We start from the raw sequence: 16443 nt of genomic DNA, 5'->3' as shown, positions 1-16443 counted from the left end.
GACTGCCTGGAGGGGGCAGCCGGGCGGGCTCCACCCTCTGTGGTCCACACTGGCATAGGGCACAGTGGGGGCTTCAAGCGGCCCCTGGCGCCCTCAAGCCAGCCTCCAGCAGAGGGCCGTGGCAGGGCCAGTCAGAGCCCTGTCTCCCAGAGGGCGCCCCCCGTCCCCGACTATGTGGCCCACCCCGAGCGCTGGACCAAGTACAGCCTGGAGGACGTGGCCGAGGCCAGTGAGCACAGCAACCAGGCCGCCGCCCTGGCCTTCCTGGGCTCCCGGGGCCTGGCCGCCCCCGGCGGCTACGTGCCCTCCTTCAACCAGGACCCCTCCAGCTGCGGGGAGGGCAGAGTCATCTTCACCAAACCTGCCCGAGCCGGCGAGGCCAGACCCGAGAGGAAGAGGGGCCTGAGGAAGGCGGGAGGGCCTGGCGGGGCCGAGGGGCCTGTGGAGCTGGCCCACCTGGCCGGGCCCGGGAGCCCAGAGGCTGAGGAGCGGGGCAGCCCGTGGGGGGGCCTGCAGGAGGTGGGCGCGCCCGAGGGGGCCGTCCGCAGCGGGTCAGCAGCAGGCCCCTCGGTGGTGGAGACCGTCGGCTTCCACGGCAGCAGGAAACGCAGCCGAGACCACTTCCGGAGCAAGAGCAGCAGCCCGGAGGTCCCGGGTGCCGACGTCTGACCGACCGGAGAGCCTGCCCAGGACTGGAGGTGCCCCAGCCCCTTGGTGGGCTGCCTGGAGGTGGCACCAGCGGCCCTGGCTGGGGCTCAGGCGGTGGTCTTGAGCAGAGACCGTGGCTGCCACGGAGGGGCACACTGGGTACCCGTGGGGAACAGTAAAGGTGTTGAGTATTCCTCAGGCTCCGTGTCTCTGTGAACCCCATCTCGCCAGAGCCAGTGTGGCTGGGACCTTCCCTGCCCTCCAGCCTACCCGATCGTTCGTTCCCACACTTGGGCCTCCCCGACTTCGTGTCGGTCGGGGGCTTGGAGCGTTTTTAAAGCTCCGCCTGCTTTCATCGGCAGCAGAGCTTCCCACAGAGACTGAGGTCACCCCCCGCCCCCAGTCCAGAGCTGAGGTGGAGAAGGCCCCGGCTCATCCAGACGGGCTCACAGCCTCAGGTGTGCAGCTGGTGCCCCAGAACCCTGCGGACCATGGGGCTGGGGTGAGGCAGTTGATGAACTTGGTGTGAGAGGCTAGACTGTGAGCGTGGGTGGAGGCACACGGGCTCTCCCCGGCCCTGGCCAGTGTTGCCCCTCAGCTCCGTCCCACCCAGGCCATGTGTCCTGGGACCACGTTGCTTGGGCTGCTGAGTTTTGTGCAGGGGCATTGCGGGTGCAGCGAGCCCAAAGGCGGGGAGGGGGTGGTCCCCTCAGGGTGCTGGGAAGGCAGCAGGGAGCAGTCCCTGCTCTCCCGTGACTGGGGGGAAGGGGGCGGCCAGCCTGCAGTTCCGCCCCTACCCCTGGGCTTGGGGCCCCAAGGGAAGGAGGGGCTTCCCTGGTTGGCCACTCGGCCCAGCTGGGGAGCACAGGAGCCTGGACCCCAATCCCAGCCCGCGTGCTTTACTAACTTGGTCCTAAGTGCCTCCCCACCACTCCCCGGGGCCCACTTCGATCTGCCTGGGGCTGTAGCCCAGGTGTGGGTGTGCTTCCTAGGCTCCACCTGAGATAGAGCAGTTTGGGGGCTGCTGCCCGGGCTAGTCATGGCCCAGCGCTCGCTGTGCTGGTGGGATGCCGGATGGGAACCTGCCCGTGCAGGGAACCCCAGCCCCAGGTCTTAAGAGGCAGAAAAGAACCACCAACATTGCAAAACCCGATTGGTCTCTTGGAATACACAGGTTGGGTAGGAGACAGGTGTGGCCACAAGACTTCCCCCCCCACCCTGCGGGGAGGTGCCTCCGACAGGTGCTCTCAGGTGTTTGCTGTCCTGGCCCAGGCTGGCTGGTTTTGAGGCTCCAGCCATGGGGAGAGGGCCTGCTAAGCTCCCAGGCCCAGGGAGGCCACCCCGGTGGGGCCAGAGGGCCAGGCCCAGGGCTCTGGGAGACGTGGGCCCCAGGTGCTGACAGTCCAGGCGGCTCAGGTCTCCGAGGCCAGCGGGGCAGCCTCTGGGTGCTCCCTGCTACCCGGGCCGCCTCCGTGGTCGGGGGGCTGCCGGTTCCCGCTGCCAAAGTTGCACGAGTCTGGTGGGGAAGAAAGCCCGTCAGCTGCTGGGCGCCCAGTGGGGCAGGCCCAGGGGAGGAAAAGAGCCACCCAGAAGTGAGCGTGGGACGTGGTGGCTCCGATGGGGAGGGCAGCAGCCCGGTAGGGCCCTCAAGGCCATGCTCTCATGCCTGGCTGTCGGCAGGCTTGGCAGAGGGTATCTGCTCCACCTTAAAGACTGGCCGGCCAAGGGCCATCAGACGCCTGGGCCGTCCGACCCTCCCAGTACAGGGCCCTGTGTCCCTCCTCAGACACTCACGGCGGCAGGCGCTGCCCTGGGCCAGCGTGTCGACCATGGAGGACAGGAGCACGGTGCAGTAGTTGACCTGCCAAAGGGACAGGCGTCCAGGGCAGTCCCGGGCCGAGCCCTAAGCTCAGGCGCCCTCGCGGCCCAGGGCCTCCCGCTGGCTGCTGGGAAGGACGGGGCTGGAGGGCGAGGCCCCAGCTGTGTGTGGAGTGGACAGTGGAGGGGCTAGTGCAGGACCCCCTCGAGGGAGGGCACTCGTCTCAAGTGACTGAGGTGGGGCCAGGATGAGAGCCATCCAAACCCAGCCCTCCGGCCCGGCCCCACCCGCTGTGTGGACTTGGGGGCACGGCCGCCTACCTGGGACTCCAGACCTCGGATGCGCTTCTCCTGTTCTCTCAGCCCCGCAAGGTGCTTGGCTATGAAGTCCACCCTGTGAGGGCAGGTGGGCAGCAGGCTGATGGCCACAGGGCGCCCTGCACTGGGGCTCCTCTCCCCCCTCGTCCCCGCCCCCTGGGAGGGCTTGGGGTCACAGGCCTCTCTGGGTGCCCGAGTCCGGGGTGCCCTGGCCCTTTCCCCAAGCCCCCAGGTCTGGGCACACAGGACTCCCAGGTCCTCCCTGCGTGCGTGGTGGGGGCTGGGCACCCTCCAGAGGGGGGACTGTTCTGCCTGCAGGTGTGGGGCACCCAGGAGATGGAGGAAGGTGGGGTTCCACTCAGAGACCCCAGAGCAGGGAGGACACCATGCACATTGGTCCCTGGTCCCCAAAGGCAGGGCAGGCAAGGCCCCCCAGAGCCCTGTTTGGGGTCAGGAGGCCGGGTGCTGTGTCCCTCTCAGCCTCAGTTTCCCCAGCTCAGATCCTGGCTGGCACGAGAGGGCCACATCCAGCGTGGAGGCAGGCTGACAGTCACGGTGACAGTGACAGCCTGGGGGTGACAGCCCAGCCCCCGCACCTGTGGCCAGTTTTCCGCAGCACCTCCTCCTCGCTCTCCCTCTTCTGCTTTTCCAGTTTGCTCAGGTAGTTCTCCTTCTGAACCGCCTCCCAGGTGACCATCTTCTGGTCCAGGGGCTCCGGCAGGTCTCTCTCTGGGAAGGCAGGGCAGCCACCGGCTTGACAGGGCCCAGGGCAGCACCGCACAGCCCATCCCGGGGCCTGGGGCCCCTCCTGGCTGCCCACTGGCCGTGTTGCCCCTTCCCCAGGCTGCTGTGCTGCTGGCCTCGCCACGTCCAGCCCGGGGGCCTCACCCAGGTGCGCCCGCTTCTGCCCGGCCCCCTTTCGGAGGACCCTCCTGAGCACCAGGCCCAGGTGGCTGAAGAGGATGAAGGGCGGCGCCAGGGCCGGGCGCTCGTGGTACTCCACGATGAGGTGGTAGCGCTGAAACTTCCAGAACATGTCCGCGTTGCCCTGCACCACCTGGAAGGTGTAGCTGTGGGGGGCGGGGCGTGTGGGGGCGGGCCCACTCAGAAACGCACCCGCCCCCCCGGTTGCCCCTGGGGGGTATCTAGAGGGGGCTCAGCATCTGGGGGCTTCCACTGCCCCTCTGCGCTCCTGGACAAGCCCTCAGCCTCCGCAGACCCCGGCCCTGCTCCCTGGGGGCTGGGGGGGCTGGGGGGGCAGGGACTAGGGGAGGCGCCCACCACCTCCCAGGTGCCCGCCCTGCCTGCACCCCCATGTCGGGGGTGACCCCTACATCCAGGCCTGGTGGGCCGGAGCTGGGGTCAGCAGCCACCTGCAGACGGACGGGCGGGGCACCTGAGCATGGCGATGAGCAGGTTCATGAGCAGCACGTTGGTGACCAGCAGGAAGGCGGCCAGCAGCAGGATGACCAGCCAGTTGGCGTAGAGGTTGGGGCAGGAGCGCGAGTCCTCCCGCAGCCGCGTGTGTGCCGAGCAGTTCACGCGGGCCTCTGGAGGGCGAGCGGGCGCTGTGGGGGCGGCGTGGGCAGCGGGGCAGGGCCCTCAGGCAGCCGCGGCCGCCTCCTAGGCCCGAGGCCACCCCGGGATGGAGGGCCCTGGCCAGGCGACCAACTACCCCGGGTTTCTGAGGACTGTCTGGTTTCAGTGCTGCAAGTCCCCGACATGTGACACTCCAGCCTGAGGCAACCCAGGTGGATGGTCAGCCTGGTGGCACTGGGCCACCTCCCCACCTCTGCCAGGCTGCAGTCACAGCCAGGGCCACAGGCTCTGGGGCTGGGGCAGAGGCCCAGGTTTCTGCTGGTTGCTGGGCGGATCAGCGCTGCCCCCTCACTCCTCCACCCCCCAAAGCTCTGCTCCACTCCTGCGTGGGGAGAGCTGGTCTCACGGCAAGGGTAGCCGGCGTCTTTCATGCAGGACTTCTCAGGGCGTTTATAACAATGCCTGTCACAGGGCCCCCCACCCCCCGCCCTGCACAGGGGCGCCCTGAGGAAGACGGCTCCTCCCTCCCGGGCGTGCTTCTGCCCCTACAGGGCCCTGCAGACCGCAGCCCAGGACTGGAGGCGGTGCGGGTGGGAGGAGCAGATGGCCGCGGGGTGAGTGCTCAGCCCCTGGTGGCCCTGGGTGCTCAGGGCACCTTCAGGAGGACGTGTGTGTGCCGGAGCAGATGCGGGCACACGTCTGCACGCGGCACTGTCTTCGGGCTCCAACTGAGTCCGAGTGGCACTGGGGTCTCTGTCCCCCTGTGTGTACCCGCGTCCCCACCTCCGTGCATGCGTGCTGGGCTGGCAGGGCCTGTTTGCGCGTGTCCCTGTCTCCCTCACTGGGCGCCTCCCTCTCATTGCTCCCAGCTCCTGAGTGTGCAGGGATGGGGGTGGGGGCAGGCACGCTGCGACCTCCCCGACCCTCCGACCCTCGGCTCTCTCTGCTCAGGTACCCAAGAGGTGTGTCTGGACAGCATGTTCGTGAAACTGTAAACCTGCCCTATAGAAGTGGCTCTATGATAATGAGACGCCCGAGCCTCCTGTGACTCACGAGGTGCCACCAGGCTGGGTTGGAAATTCAATTGTCCCTGGAGCCCGGAGCTCAGGGAAGGGGTCTGCCATCATGGCTCAGCCTGGGGCTCCGGTCGGCACAGGGAGGGCAGGGCGGCTGTCCTGGGCCCAGGACCCGCAGGCTGGGGGCTGCGTGAACCCGTTTCCCCCTCTGCCAGCACATTGGTGAATTCTCCGCCCTGCAGCATGGTGGGCTCGCAGTGCACGGCCAGGGTTTAGCCCCGAGAGGCCAACCTCAGTGAGCTGGCTCCAGCCCGGCCCTGGTCACTGTGGCGCTTCCTGCCTTTAGGGCAGCCCTCAGGGTCTGGACCCCCTCGGGCAAGTCTGGACCCCCCTGCCCTCCCCAGGTGACCCCCATACCGTACCTCTATTCCCCATACCAGCCTGTGGCTGGCGCTGGCTGGGCCACAGATGTGGTCACTGGGACCGGTGTGAGCCCCCCACCCGGAACTAGAGGCGCCACCTCATTCCCTTCCTGCCCGAGGGACCCTGTGGGACTGGGGCAGTGTGGGGGTCATGGCACCGTCCCCCAGCAGGGGCCCTATGCTGAGGGTGGCAAGGCCTGGTTGAGCTAATGGCCTGTGGTTGAGCAAACATGCAGAAGGGACCGTGGGGGGGGGAGGACTAAGAAAACAGCCCGAGGAAATGGGCCTCGAGGAACGCCCCAGTTAGGAGGCGCTTTCTTCCATGACGGCGCAGCGCTCCCAGCTGCTCCCCTGATTGCTCCGATTTGCGCGTCATCCCCCTTGACAAATATTTACTGCGAGTTCTTGCCCCATTAGCTGCGAAGGTCAGGGTCAGGCCTCAGCGACAGTGTGCCAGTGACTGTCCTGGCCCCTCCACCCCCACCCCCGCTCTGTGCCCAGGAGTGCCCCGTAGGGGCTGGTACCCCGGACCCCTCACACTGGCCCCTGGTTGATGGCTCACCTCCTCTAGGGGTCCCACACCCCCTTCTCACTGCAGCCCAGCCCGAGGCCCGAGGCAGGGTGGGGGTCCGTGGGCCTGGCCCTGTGCAGGTGTGCAGGGGCTGGTGGCTGGTGTCTGGGCTCGGGGATTACCCCCTCAGCCAGTTCCCGGCCAGGGTCTCGCGTGACCCCAAAGGGCCCCTGGCGAGGGCACATGTCCAGGGTCCTACAGAAGGAACCTTGGGAAACTGGACACAGTGTGACTGCAGCCCAGGAGGCCCCATCGCAGCGGGGCCTGAGGCGCCCTCGCCCCCCACCAGGCTGGTGCTGACGCTGACCATCTATCTCGTCCAGTGGGATCTGCCCGAAGATCTGCAGGTAGGGCCGGTAGAGCACGCGGCGGAAGACCCACTCGGGGCGGCCGTCGTGGGGGTGCAGCAGCGCCTGGGTGGTCACGCCGTAGGCCACGAGCCACACGCTCAGGAAGAAGAGGAAGAAGAAGACGTCCTTCATCTGGGGGGCAGGGGAGGGGCATCAGTGGCCGCCTGGCTGGGGGGTGGGCCCCGGTCTGTGGGGGGCTCACCATCCTCTCCACGATGATGATCTTGGGGCCCAGCTGCTTATGGATGGCGAAGATGTGGATGAGGCGGAGTGTGAACACCATGAAGTCCACGGCGAGCACCGTGCGGCCCGCCTCGAACACCGAGGGCAGCATCCTGTGGGGGACAGCGGGCTGACGGCTGCTGGTGCCGGGAGCATAAGGGGCTCCCCAGGACCACAGCGCAGGTGCCAGGGACACGCGGCATTCCTGAGGCCCTGAGCGGCCCCATCCTGAAGGCGGCCTGTCCCCCAACCCACCTGGGGCTGCCCCTGCAAGGCCGCTGGGCCCCACAGACCTGCAGGTGACGCCGACAATAAACAGGAAGATGGCCACCATGTCACACTTGTTCCAGTTGTCCTCCATGTAGAGCGTGAACTTCTTCACCAGGTGTGTGTCCTCATCTGTGAAGAAGCCCTGGCAGAGGACCAGACAGTTCACTGACAGCTTCCTGGGCCCCCACCTCGCTGCAGGCGGCCTGGCCAGACCAGGCTGGGATCAGCAGGGATCGGGGCTCAGCCTGGAGCAGGGATCAGGGCTCAGTCTTGAGCAGGGATCGGGGCTCAGGCTGGAGCTGGGATCGGGGCTCAGTGGAACTGGGATCAGGGCTCAATCTGGAGCTGGGATCGGGGCTCAGTGGACTGGGTCCACCACTTACCTGCCGGATCTCCTCCAGCACCAGTGTAAAGACCCAGAAGTAGAGGGTGACCTCAGGCCCCGATGGCCCCTGGGGAGGTGGCCTGAAGTCTACCAGCAGGACATAGGTGAACAGGAAGAGGAACGCAAAGTACATGACCACGTTCCCCAGGAACACGGTCACAGGCGCACCCCAGAACTTCCGCCAGCGTGTGAGCAGGAAGGCCACACGTGGGCCTCGGCTGCCATGAGTCCTCGGTGCTTCTGCCGGCTCTTCCTCCCTGCACCACAAAGGAGGCCACGGCCAGCGGTGAGGCAGTGTCCAGGTGCCCCACAGGAGCCTCGCCTCTGCTCACGGGAGTCCAGCCTCCTGCTGTCGCCCGCCAGACCCCTCCTCCGGGTCCTCACCCGCTGCCTGGGCTGCAGAGCAGGCTCGTCTCCGTGTCCAGGCTGTCCAGCTCCTGCAGGTCCTCCAGGCCTGTCCTCAGTGGGGCCTCCTCACTGCAAGCACCAGGGACCCTCAGGGACCCTGGGTGGGACCCTTGGAAGTGCCCGCTTGGCCCCAAACATGCCGCCAGCAAGGAAGTTCAGGATGCACCGAGGAGGGTACAGGCAGATGCCATGCACAGCGGGGCCCCCAGGGGCCCTGGCAAGCCGGGTGCCGCCCCCACGGACCTGAAGGTGATGAGGTTGGTGTAGAGGAGGGCAGGGCACAGGAAGGCGCCCAGCAGCCGCAGGATGGGCGTGTCCGAGGCCATGTCCCCCCACCAGATCTTAGTCAGGAAGGCCTGAAATGGAAGCACAGGTCCTGGCCTCTCTCCCGCCGCCACCCCTCTGCCCGCGCTGTGCCCTGTGTCAGGCAGGCATGCCTTTCAGGACTCAGCTGCCTGGGTCCCCCATCCTGGTGGGCAAGAACCTTCACTGCCAGAAGGCCGGGCTTGGGGTCCGGGACCTGAGGACGTGGCACCTCCACTGAGGTGGAGACAGGGCTGGTCATGAGGCGAGCGGGCGAGTGGCCGGCAGAGCAAGTTGGCAGGTGCCTTCCAGGAACAGAAACACCCCCTTCCTGTGCCCCCTGCCCCCCCACATTGCTGGGACATGGGGAGCGAAGGGAGGCACTGCTGGCTGAGGGAGGGGGCGGTCAGCCGGGCACCCACTGCCTGCCCGCAGCCCCCCCCCCGAGGCCGGCTGCTCACCTGCACCCCATCGTGGGCAAAGAAGGCCTTGGTGTCGGCCTCGGTGGCCAGGTGCAGGCAGGTGGTCCTGCTCCAGCAACGGTTCCTGCGCACCAGCAGGGCAAAGGCGCGGTCCTCGCTGTTGCTGTAGCACTCGGAGAAGAGGCCTGCCCGGGGACCAGACACTGGACCGGACGCTGGCGCCCAGTGCCGGCCCCGCCCTCCAGCCACCTCCGTCCGACTTGGACCCTGCAGGATGGGCCACTCTGCCCTGCGCCCACCTCCCAGGGGGCCGTCTCTGCCAGGCCTGCATGCACTGGATGCTGATTGTCCCTGCCTGGCCGCCCAGGGCCCTCCCGCCCCTGTCAGCCCGGCAGGACCATGGGAGCAGCAGTCACCCCTAAGTGTCCCCAGCCCCCACTATAGGGCCCAGCATGTGCCAAGGTGTGGGGCTGTGTTGTCATCGCTGTGCCCATCTGTCCCTTCATTAGGGTTAGGACATTAGGGCCACCTCCCCCTGGGAGGAGCTCACAGGCCTAGAAGGGTCCCCGAGGTCGCCTCCACCGCACGGGTGGGCCAGACGCCAGGCCCGGGGCTCACCCAGAGCCAGCCGCTCATACTTGGCCTCCGTTTCCAGGTGTGCCATCTCTCTGAGGATCTTGCAGGCGGCCAGAGCGGTTGCCACACCCTCCTGGCCCTTGGAGACGGAGACGGGTCTAAGGAGGTGGCCCAACGCCCCCACCCTCCCTGGGGGCCTGACCTGGGGAGGCCAGGCTCAGCAGAGCGTGGCTGCCACAGCCGCCACTCACCATGGCCCAGAAGTAGCTGGCCATCTCGTGCCGGTTCTGCAGCACGGCCCACAGGAACAGGTCCCTCCACGGGTTCTCGCTCTTCTGGCTCAGGTCCAGCTGCCACTTCTGGGCAGTGGGCCGCCTGGCCAGGCCCCTCTCCTGGAGGACAGGGATGTCAGCCTCTGGCGTGGCCCCCGCCCATCCCCCTGACCTGGCTTACCGCCTGGTAGAGCCCGCGGCAGGCGTCGTGCAGGAAGTCCTTGAGCACGCGGGAGACCTCGTGCAGGGAGAAGGCGGGCGGCCCCGCGGGCGGCCCCCGGGCCTGCAGTGCCAGCCAGCCCTCCTCATGTTTGCGCTGCAGCAGCTCGAAGAGTGGGCTCTTGGGGGGCACGGCGCGGTACAGCTGCTGCAGCCGCCCGTACGTCAGGAAGTCGGCCACATTGGCGCCGTGGTCCACAAAGAGACGCACGAACTCGGGCTTGTTGCTCACCAGCGCGTCCATCATCACCTCCTCCAGGTCGCAGGACTGGGCAGCCGCAGGGACATGCCCGGGATGGAAGGTGACGGGGAGAGTGAGTGGGAGCCCGCCAGGCACAGGGCCCCTCGGCAGACGCCCGCTCCCGGTCCCCCAGCCTGTCACTCTTGGCAGAGCGGACACAGGTGGGCAGAGCTCAGGGCCACCGATGGAGCATGTGATAGTCCCTAGCCTGCTTGTGGGAGTGATAACTGATGCGCTCCCCACCCTCAGTCCCCCTCAGCGACCCCGGGGAGACAACGGACCCAGCCAGGGGCCCTTGGGACACTGCCTGCTCTCTCTGTGGACCAGAAACAGGGCTCAGGGTGCCCAGGGGTGGGCAGGGTACCTTCCACTCGACGTCCCCGTTAAAGATTTCACTCTTGGCGATATCCACGCGGTCCCAGGCCACCGCCAGCTTGAGCTCGTCCAGGTAGTCCTGTGCCTCCTGGCTGTGGCTCTTGCAGGCTGCAGGCAGAGCAGGCAGAGGGGATGAGGACAAACCCAGGGGCCCTCAGGCGGCTCTGTCAAGTACCCAGCGTGCCCTGGTCTGCACCCTCTGAATAACGGCGAGAGGCACACACCATCACCAGTCCCCCGGGACCAATGCTTGCAGCCCCAGCCGGCCAAAACGCCAGCCCTCGGTGCCCCAGAACCCCGACGGGACAGGTGGGCACAGCGGCTGGCCTTCCTCTCCCCCGTGTCGGCCTGCCAGCAGCCAGCCCCATGGCATGTGCTCTCCAAGAAAAGCCCATGGAGCCAAAAAATGGAGACAGCTTGTTCCATCGACGGGAAACAACATGCAGTCTTCCGCACGGTGGAGTAAAGCCGGGCCTTAAAAGGGGTGACGGGGCGGCCGGGTGGCTCAGCTGCTGAGAGCGCGTGCTCTTAACAGCAAGGTTGCCAGTTTGATTCCCGCATGGGATGGTGGGCTGCGCCCCCCACAACTGGATTGAAAGCAGTGACTGGACTTGGAGCTGAGCTGCGCCCTCCACAACTAAGATTGAAGGACAACTTGACTTGGAGCTGATGGGTCCTGGAAAAACACACTGTTCCCCAATAAAGTTTAATAAAAACAGAGGTGATGCTCTCACATGCCGTGCGGATGGACCTTGAAGACTTGCTGCTCAGTGAGAGAAGCCGGACACCAAAGGCCACAAGCTGTATGATCGCATCGATTGGAAATGCCCCAAATGGGCAAATCCACAGAGACAGGCAGTAGATGGGTGGCTGCCGGGGTCTGGGGCAGTATGGGGAGAGACCAGCGGGCGCCAGGTTTCTTTTGGGGGTGGAGAATGTTCTGGAATTTCTAGTTGTGGTTGCACAACCTTGTGAAAGAACTAAAAACTACTGAACTGAACACTTTAAATAGCATTTGAAATTGTGGTAAAATAGCTAACATGAAACTTGTCAAATACAGACGGCTTCATGTATCTGTGTCCAGACACCATGGCCATCTCTGCATCACCCCAGCTGTGTCATATGTGCTGCTGGAGCGAGTGCGGAGTCACACACACACACACACACACACACACACACGTCAGAGCAATGCCGTCCCAGCTGCTGCCTCCTACCTGGTGGTGACCCTGCCTGGGTGCAGGCCCCTGGAGGCCGAGGCCAGGACCGGGCAGGGTGTGGGTGGCCGCCCCGCCAGCAGCAGGGCCCTGGGCTGTGGGGTGGGCAGCAGTCGGCCCCCCAGCTGTGCGCTGCCCTCCCCGCTCCATCAGGCCCTCACCTTTGACCAGGGCCTTGAGGATGACGGTGTCCAGCTCCTCGGAGCCCTCCTGCTCGAAGTCATGCACCGTGAGCAGGTGGGAATGGCAGGCGATGTTCTGCAGCTGGGACGCCAGGACGCAGGCCCGGAGGGGACGGAGGCACAGGCTGAGCGCCAGCCTGCCCTGTGCGCCCACCGCCCCCTGGGCCTAGGGCAATACCACTGCAGACTGGGGGCTGGCTCCAAGGACCCCCATTCACGAGGGCCCAAAGCAGGAGCGAGCACGGGGGCTTTGCAGCAAGAGGGGCGGGGCTGTCTGGGTGGGAAGGGGACACAGGCTCCCCCAGGGCCAGCCCCGCCCAGGAATGGGGTACAGAGTGGGGAGAAGGGGTCGCCTTCCTGACTGGTCTTCTCTGTTCTCTGGAGGGTGCCTACCAGCTCTGTCCAGTGCAGGATGTCCTCCCAGGAGAAATGCTCGCTGGGGAACTTCTCCTTAAACTGCTTCTCGGCCACCTGGGGCCCCAGGAGGTGGGGCTGGCTCATGAGGGCAGCCAGCACGTCGGCGACGCCCCCCGAGCCTGCCAGGATCAGCCACGGGGCCTCGTGCTCCACAGCCCTGGAGATCCTCTGGGCAGCAGGGAGGGGACAGCGGACCCCAGATCAGCTGCCCCCGGTGCTCCCAGCCCTCCCTTCCACTCCCCGTCCCAGGTGGGGAGGACCCTATAGGGGGCCCCCGCTGGCCAGGGGGCCCCTGCCAAGCCCTCACCTCTCCCCACCTACCTCCAGGGTGCTGGGGTTGCCGTTGACCAGCAGACAGAGGACGGGGATCTCAATGCTGCTGGTACCTGGGGACAGAGCACCAGTGAGGTCCCCCAGGTGCCTGGGGCGCGTGGGGAGCCTGGGACCCTTTCCGTGGGGTGAGCACCCAGGCCTCGGACCATCAATCCGCCACATTTCTGGGCAAACACTGGCCAAGAGGCTTTTTCTAGTGAAGTGGTGTCTCCAGGCTGAAAGCCAGGGGCCATGTATCACAGGCCCTGTCGTTCGGGAACAAAGACACCAATCCCACACCCACTGTCCAAAGTCGCTGCTCGTGTGGCTACTTAAAGTAATGTAAGTAGTTAAACATTCGGATTTGGTTCCTGGCCTCACCGGCCACATTCCAAGTGCCCAGCCACTGTCCCCATCACGGCAGAAGGTCTGACAATGCTGATGAGAGAGCTAAAGGTTTCTCCCCTAAACGTGAACCCGACATGAGACTCCTCCCGAGACTCCTGGACCTGCCGCGCCTGCGGGGAGGGAGGCCCTCTAGCTCCCAAAGGTGCCCCCTGATTGATGGCGAGCACACACCGGGGTGTGTGGGCCAGCCGGGCTCCGGCCACCCAGAGCGTAGACATTGCACCTACGTGTGACGGTTTAAACATAGCTTGGGTTGTGTTTTCATTTTTAAAGAGCGCTTAGTTGCTAAATACTTCATATTGTAGGTAAAGAACATAAGCAATTCTATATTTTGTTGGTAAGTATTAGTTACACATTAGTCTTTTTGAGCGAATCCTGGTTTCGAACCCCTCACAGCAGTGCCCATTCTCCGGGCAACACTGCCCCCTGGTGGCAGCACGCCTCACGGCTGGCGGAGGGAAACAGGCCAATCTCATCTCATTTTCTTCTCAAAGCCTTGAGCCCCCAGCCAGAGCCTCAGGCCAGGGAAGATCTAGTGGACACGGACCCACAACTACTCCTGGCAGAGCTACCACCCCCCAGTTGTGTCCCCACACCCGGGCCAGCCATCCACCTCCAGGCGTCCAATGGCCCGCGTCTTAAGGCTCAGGCACGCTTGTGCCCTCTGCCTGGAATGCCCTTTCCTGCCCACCTGGCGGTCCCTCCAGCCCAGCCCTCACGCCGTGCCCCCTCCCCACCGTGTTCCCCGGCGGCCTCCCCAGCGGGTCTCACCCCCATAGCTGGTCCTCTGCTCCGAGATGTGTTTCTCCAGCCTCAGCCACAGCTCTGTCTGCCCGTCCCCCTTCCTGGGGGGCCCTGGCTCCACCAGGATGAAGTGGGAGTGGTTGTTGTCCAGGGAGCAGAGGGGGCCTTGGCCACCGCCATTGTCCGTGGGGTAGTGGACAGGGCTGTGCTCCTGGGCCCCCAAGCACACCGTGAGGCCGGGCAGGGCTCTGTCCAGTCCTGTTCCCACCCTGACGGGGGAGGGCGTGGCTGCTGGCCAGGGGCCCCAGGGGAAGGCACAGGCAGGAGGGGCCCCCCAAAAAGCACGTAGGGCTGTGGGAAGCTCCACTCAGCAGGGGCTGCAGGGCGTCCTCTGGCCCTGCCTTAGATAGACCCTCGGGGTGGAGCAGAGGCCACTCGGTGGCCAAGACAGGCCCTGGGCTGGGTCCTTGGAGCCCAGGTTCCCACCCCAGGTCTGTGCGGGCTGGAACCCTGGCCGCCTCTCCCCATGCTGCTCCCTAGGCAATGCTGCCACCTGCTGGCCGAGTGCTGGGCACACAGCTCCCTGGGCCCCCCTCCCCTCTCATCCTCCCCCTCCGTCTCCTCTGGTTCCAAGTCCTATTTTTTCCACTGTCCCTCATGTCTCAGTCCTTCTGACCACCTGTTTCCAGCCTGTGAGCCTCGAGGGCCGAGTCTGGTTTGTCCGCGGCAGACTTGGCACCGAGAGGGACTTGGGAGATGTTCGCCCAATAATGAGTGGTCAGCGGATGGCAGGGTGTGGTCAGCCTGTGAGACCGTGCTGGTGGCCTCCACAGCGGCCTCCCTCCTGCCCTGAGGTGGGTAATACTTGGGGCTGTGACCCCTTCCTGCCTCCCGGGCCCACCTTGCCCCATGCCCGCAGCGTTCCGAGCCGGACACTTACCTGGGCGTCGTCCAGAAGCCGACGGTGCAGCACACGGCCCAGTGAGGCGATGCCGATGGCCACCACGCGGGCCTTGATGGACGTGCTGGCCAGCGAGTGGTCACGCACCGCCTGCCCCACGTACCGGGCGAGGCCCGTGCGGAGAGCACTGGTCAGAATCCAGGCGCCTGCAGGCATGGGGGCTCGCTGAGCTCGGGGCCCCAGATCCCCCCAGTCAGCCCGCCCAGCCACCGTGTCCTGGGGCCGTGTCCTGGGTCACCCACCGTGTCCTGGGGCACCCACCGGTGCCATCCAGGACAGCGCAGGAGAGCGGGCCAGGCTGTCCAGGTGCCCATGTGGGGCCAGGACCCGGGGAGGTTTGTCCAGATGGCAAAGCCCTCAGCCCGGCCGGCTCGCAGGCCTTTCCTCTATGGCACAATCACGTCTGCGCTGACGGAGCTCAAAAGCCCCCGGCCACGTGCTGGCTTTTCTGCAGGCCCAGCGGCCCAAACAGAAGCCCTGTGATGTGACCCTGACCACAGCACTGGTTGGCTGGAGTGCTCACCGTGGGCAGCGGGCAGAGAAACAGTCAGCACCCCCAGAGGCACCCCGAGTGGAGGGGCCGCGCCTCTGCCCACAGGCTGGCCAGGACCCTGTTGGGGGAGGCTCTGGACCTGCAGGGCCCCTCGGCCCCTCTGCTGCACCCCCCAGGAGCTGCTCCCACTGCTGGCCGTGCGGAGGGAGGGCTGCCCTGGGGACCACCGTCCAGGAAAGGCCTCGGGAGTCAGTGGCTGGGGCGCTCCACGCTCGGGGGGCTGTGGGTCCCTAGGGCCCTGGACTGTGGGGGCCTCACCTGTGCTCTGAGCTGCCTTCACCAGGCCCTTGCGCAGGACGTCCCGCAGCCAGGATTTCATGGCGAAAGGCCGCTCCACACCCACCAGGGACACCACGAGGTTGGGGGTCGGCAGGTGCCATTCGGCCAGCAGGAGGTCGAAGAGCGCGGAGGGGGCCACGCTGCTGGGCACCTTCACGAACTGCGGGGCATGGTGGCCGGCAGCCTTAGGCCTCAGGACGGGGCCACCGGCACAGCAGTGGGCTCTGGGCACGGGGCGTGGGGCAGGCAGCAGGACAGAGGCCTGAGGCCCTTCGGGGGCCAGGGCTTGGGCGGGTCCTGCCTTGAGCGGCCCTGTGACCTGGGCAGTCCCAACCGCACGCTGGGCCTCGCTTCCCCCTTGAGAGAGGTGAGAGCTGGACCGAGGAGGGGCCTGGACACGCTGGGGCACTGCCCGTGTGGGGGCTCTGAACATGGCCCCTGAGTGCGCAGCTCTGGGGGTGAGCAGGCAGGAGAGGAAATGGGGTCACTGGGGGTCCAGCGAGAGCGTGGCAGTCAGTCCCCGGGGAGTGGGGGCCAAGTGGAGTCTTGTCGGGGGCTGGAGGGGGTGGGCTGGGCAGCCCCTTACCCTGCCTCGCTTCTTCCCAGACCCTCCGAATTCGATCTCGCCGCGGCACAGGCCCGGCCACCGCCCCTCGGCAGCACCCCTGGGGCTGCCAGGACAGGTGCCCCCAGACTCCTGCATGGGGACCTCTCTGCAGGGACAGAGGACGTGAGAGGTGAACCTGCCTCCCTCCCTGCTGGACGCCAGGGCCGCCCTCACCAGGGAAGCCCCTCGCCTACAGCCACATACGGGCAGAGATTTGGGGCCACCGAGAGGGCTTCTCTGCCCCAGTGCCCTTCCCACCAACCCGCCCTGTCTGGAGCCCCCCCACTATGACCTCCTCTCCTGTCAGAGCCCCCTTAATCTCCTGCTTCAGTTGCCAGACATGCCCACACAGCCCGACCCCCTTCCCGGGTCGCGATGGGACATGTCCTGG

The 16443-nt window shown here is 66.3% G+C and overlaps 2 protein-coding genes across 2 annotated transcripts; one reads left to right on the top strand and one right to left on the bottom strand.

Annotated features, from left to right (window-relative positions):
* Positions 1-3: 3 nt before the first annotated feature.
* On the top strand, positions 4-842 carry TSSC4 (tumor suppressing subtransferable candidate 4; the record flags this gene model as incomplete). The annotated part of the gene is made up of 1 exon (XM_019667316.1): positions 4-842. A coding segment is annotated over one exon (666 nt), but the record flags the coding sequence as incomplete, so codon positions are not given.
* A 1005-nt stretch (positions 843-1847) lies between these two features.
* On the bottom strand, positions 1848-16148 carry TRPM5 (transient receptor potential cation channel subfamily M member 5). Its single transcript, XM_019667313.1, has 24 exons — positions 16032-16148; positions 15425-15605; positions 14593-14759; positions 13680-13863; positions 12510-12574; positions 12165-12356; positions 11751-11853; positions 10365-10483; positions 9722-10027; positions 9520-9660; positions 9311-9407; positions 8732-8877; positions 8211-8323; positions 7944-8036; positions 7558-7816; positions 7198-7316; positions 6885-7017; positions 6640-6814; positions 4181-4334; positions 3673-3854; positions 3381-3513; positions 2788-2860; positions 2443-2509; positions 1848-2164 (listed from the first exon to the last, which is right to left on the bottom strand). The coding sequence occupies exons 1-24, from the start codon at positions 16146-16148 to the stop codon at positions 2061-2063; spliced, it is 3423 nt and encodes a 1140-aa protein (XP_019522858.1). The 3' UTR covers positions 1848-2060.
* Between the last annotated feature and the right edge of the window lie 295 nt (positions 16149-16443).

This window comes from Hipposideros armiger, unplaced genomic scaffold, assembly GCF_001890085.2.
Source record: "Hipposideros armiger isolate ML-2016 unplaced genomic scaffold, ASM189008v1 scaffold_494, whole genome shotgun sequence".
NCBI classification, from domain to species: domain Eukaryota; kingdom Metazoa; phylum Chordata; class Mammalia; order Chiroptera; family Hipposideridae; genus Hipposideros; species Hipposideros armiger.
The sequence above is the reverse complement of the archived record's forward strand: the minus strand, read 5'-3'. Positions and strand labels throughout refer to the sequence as shown.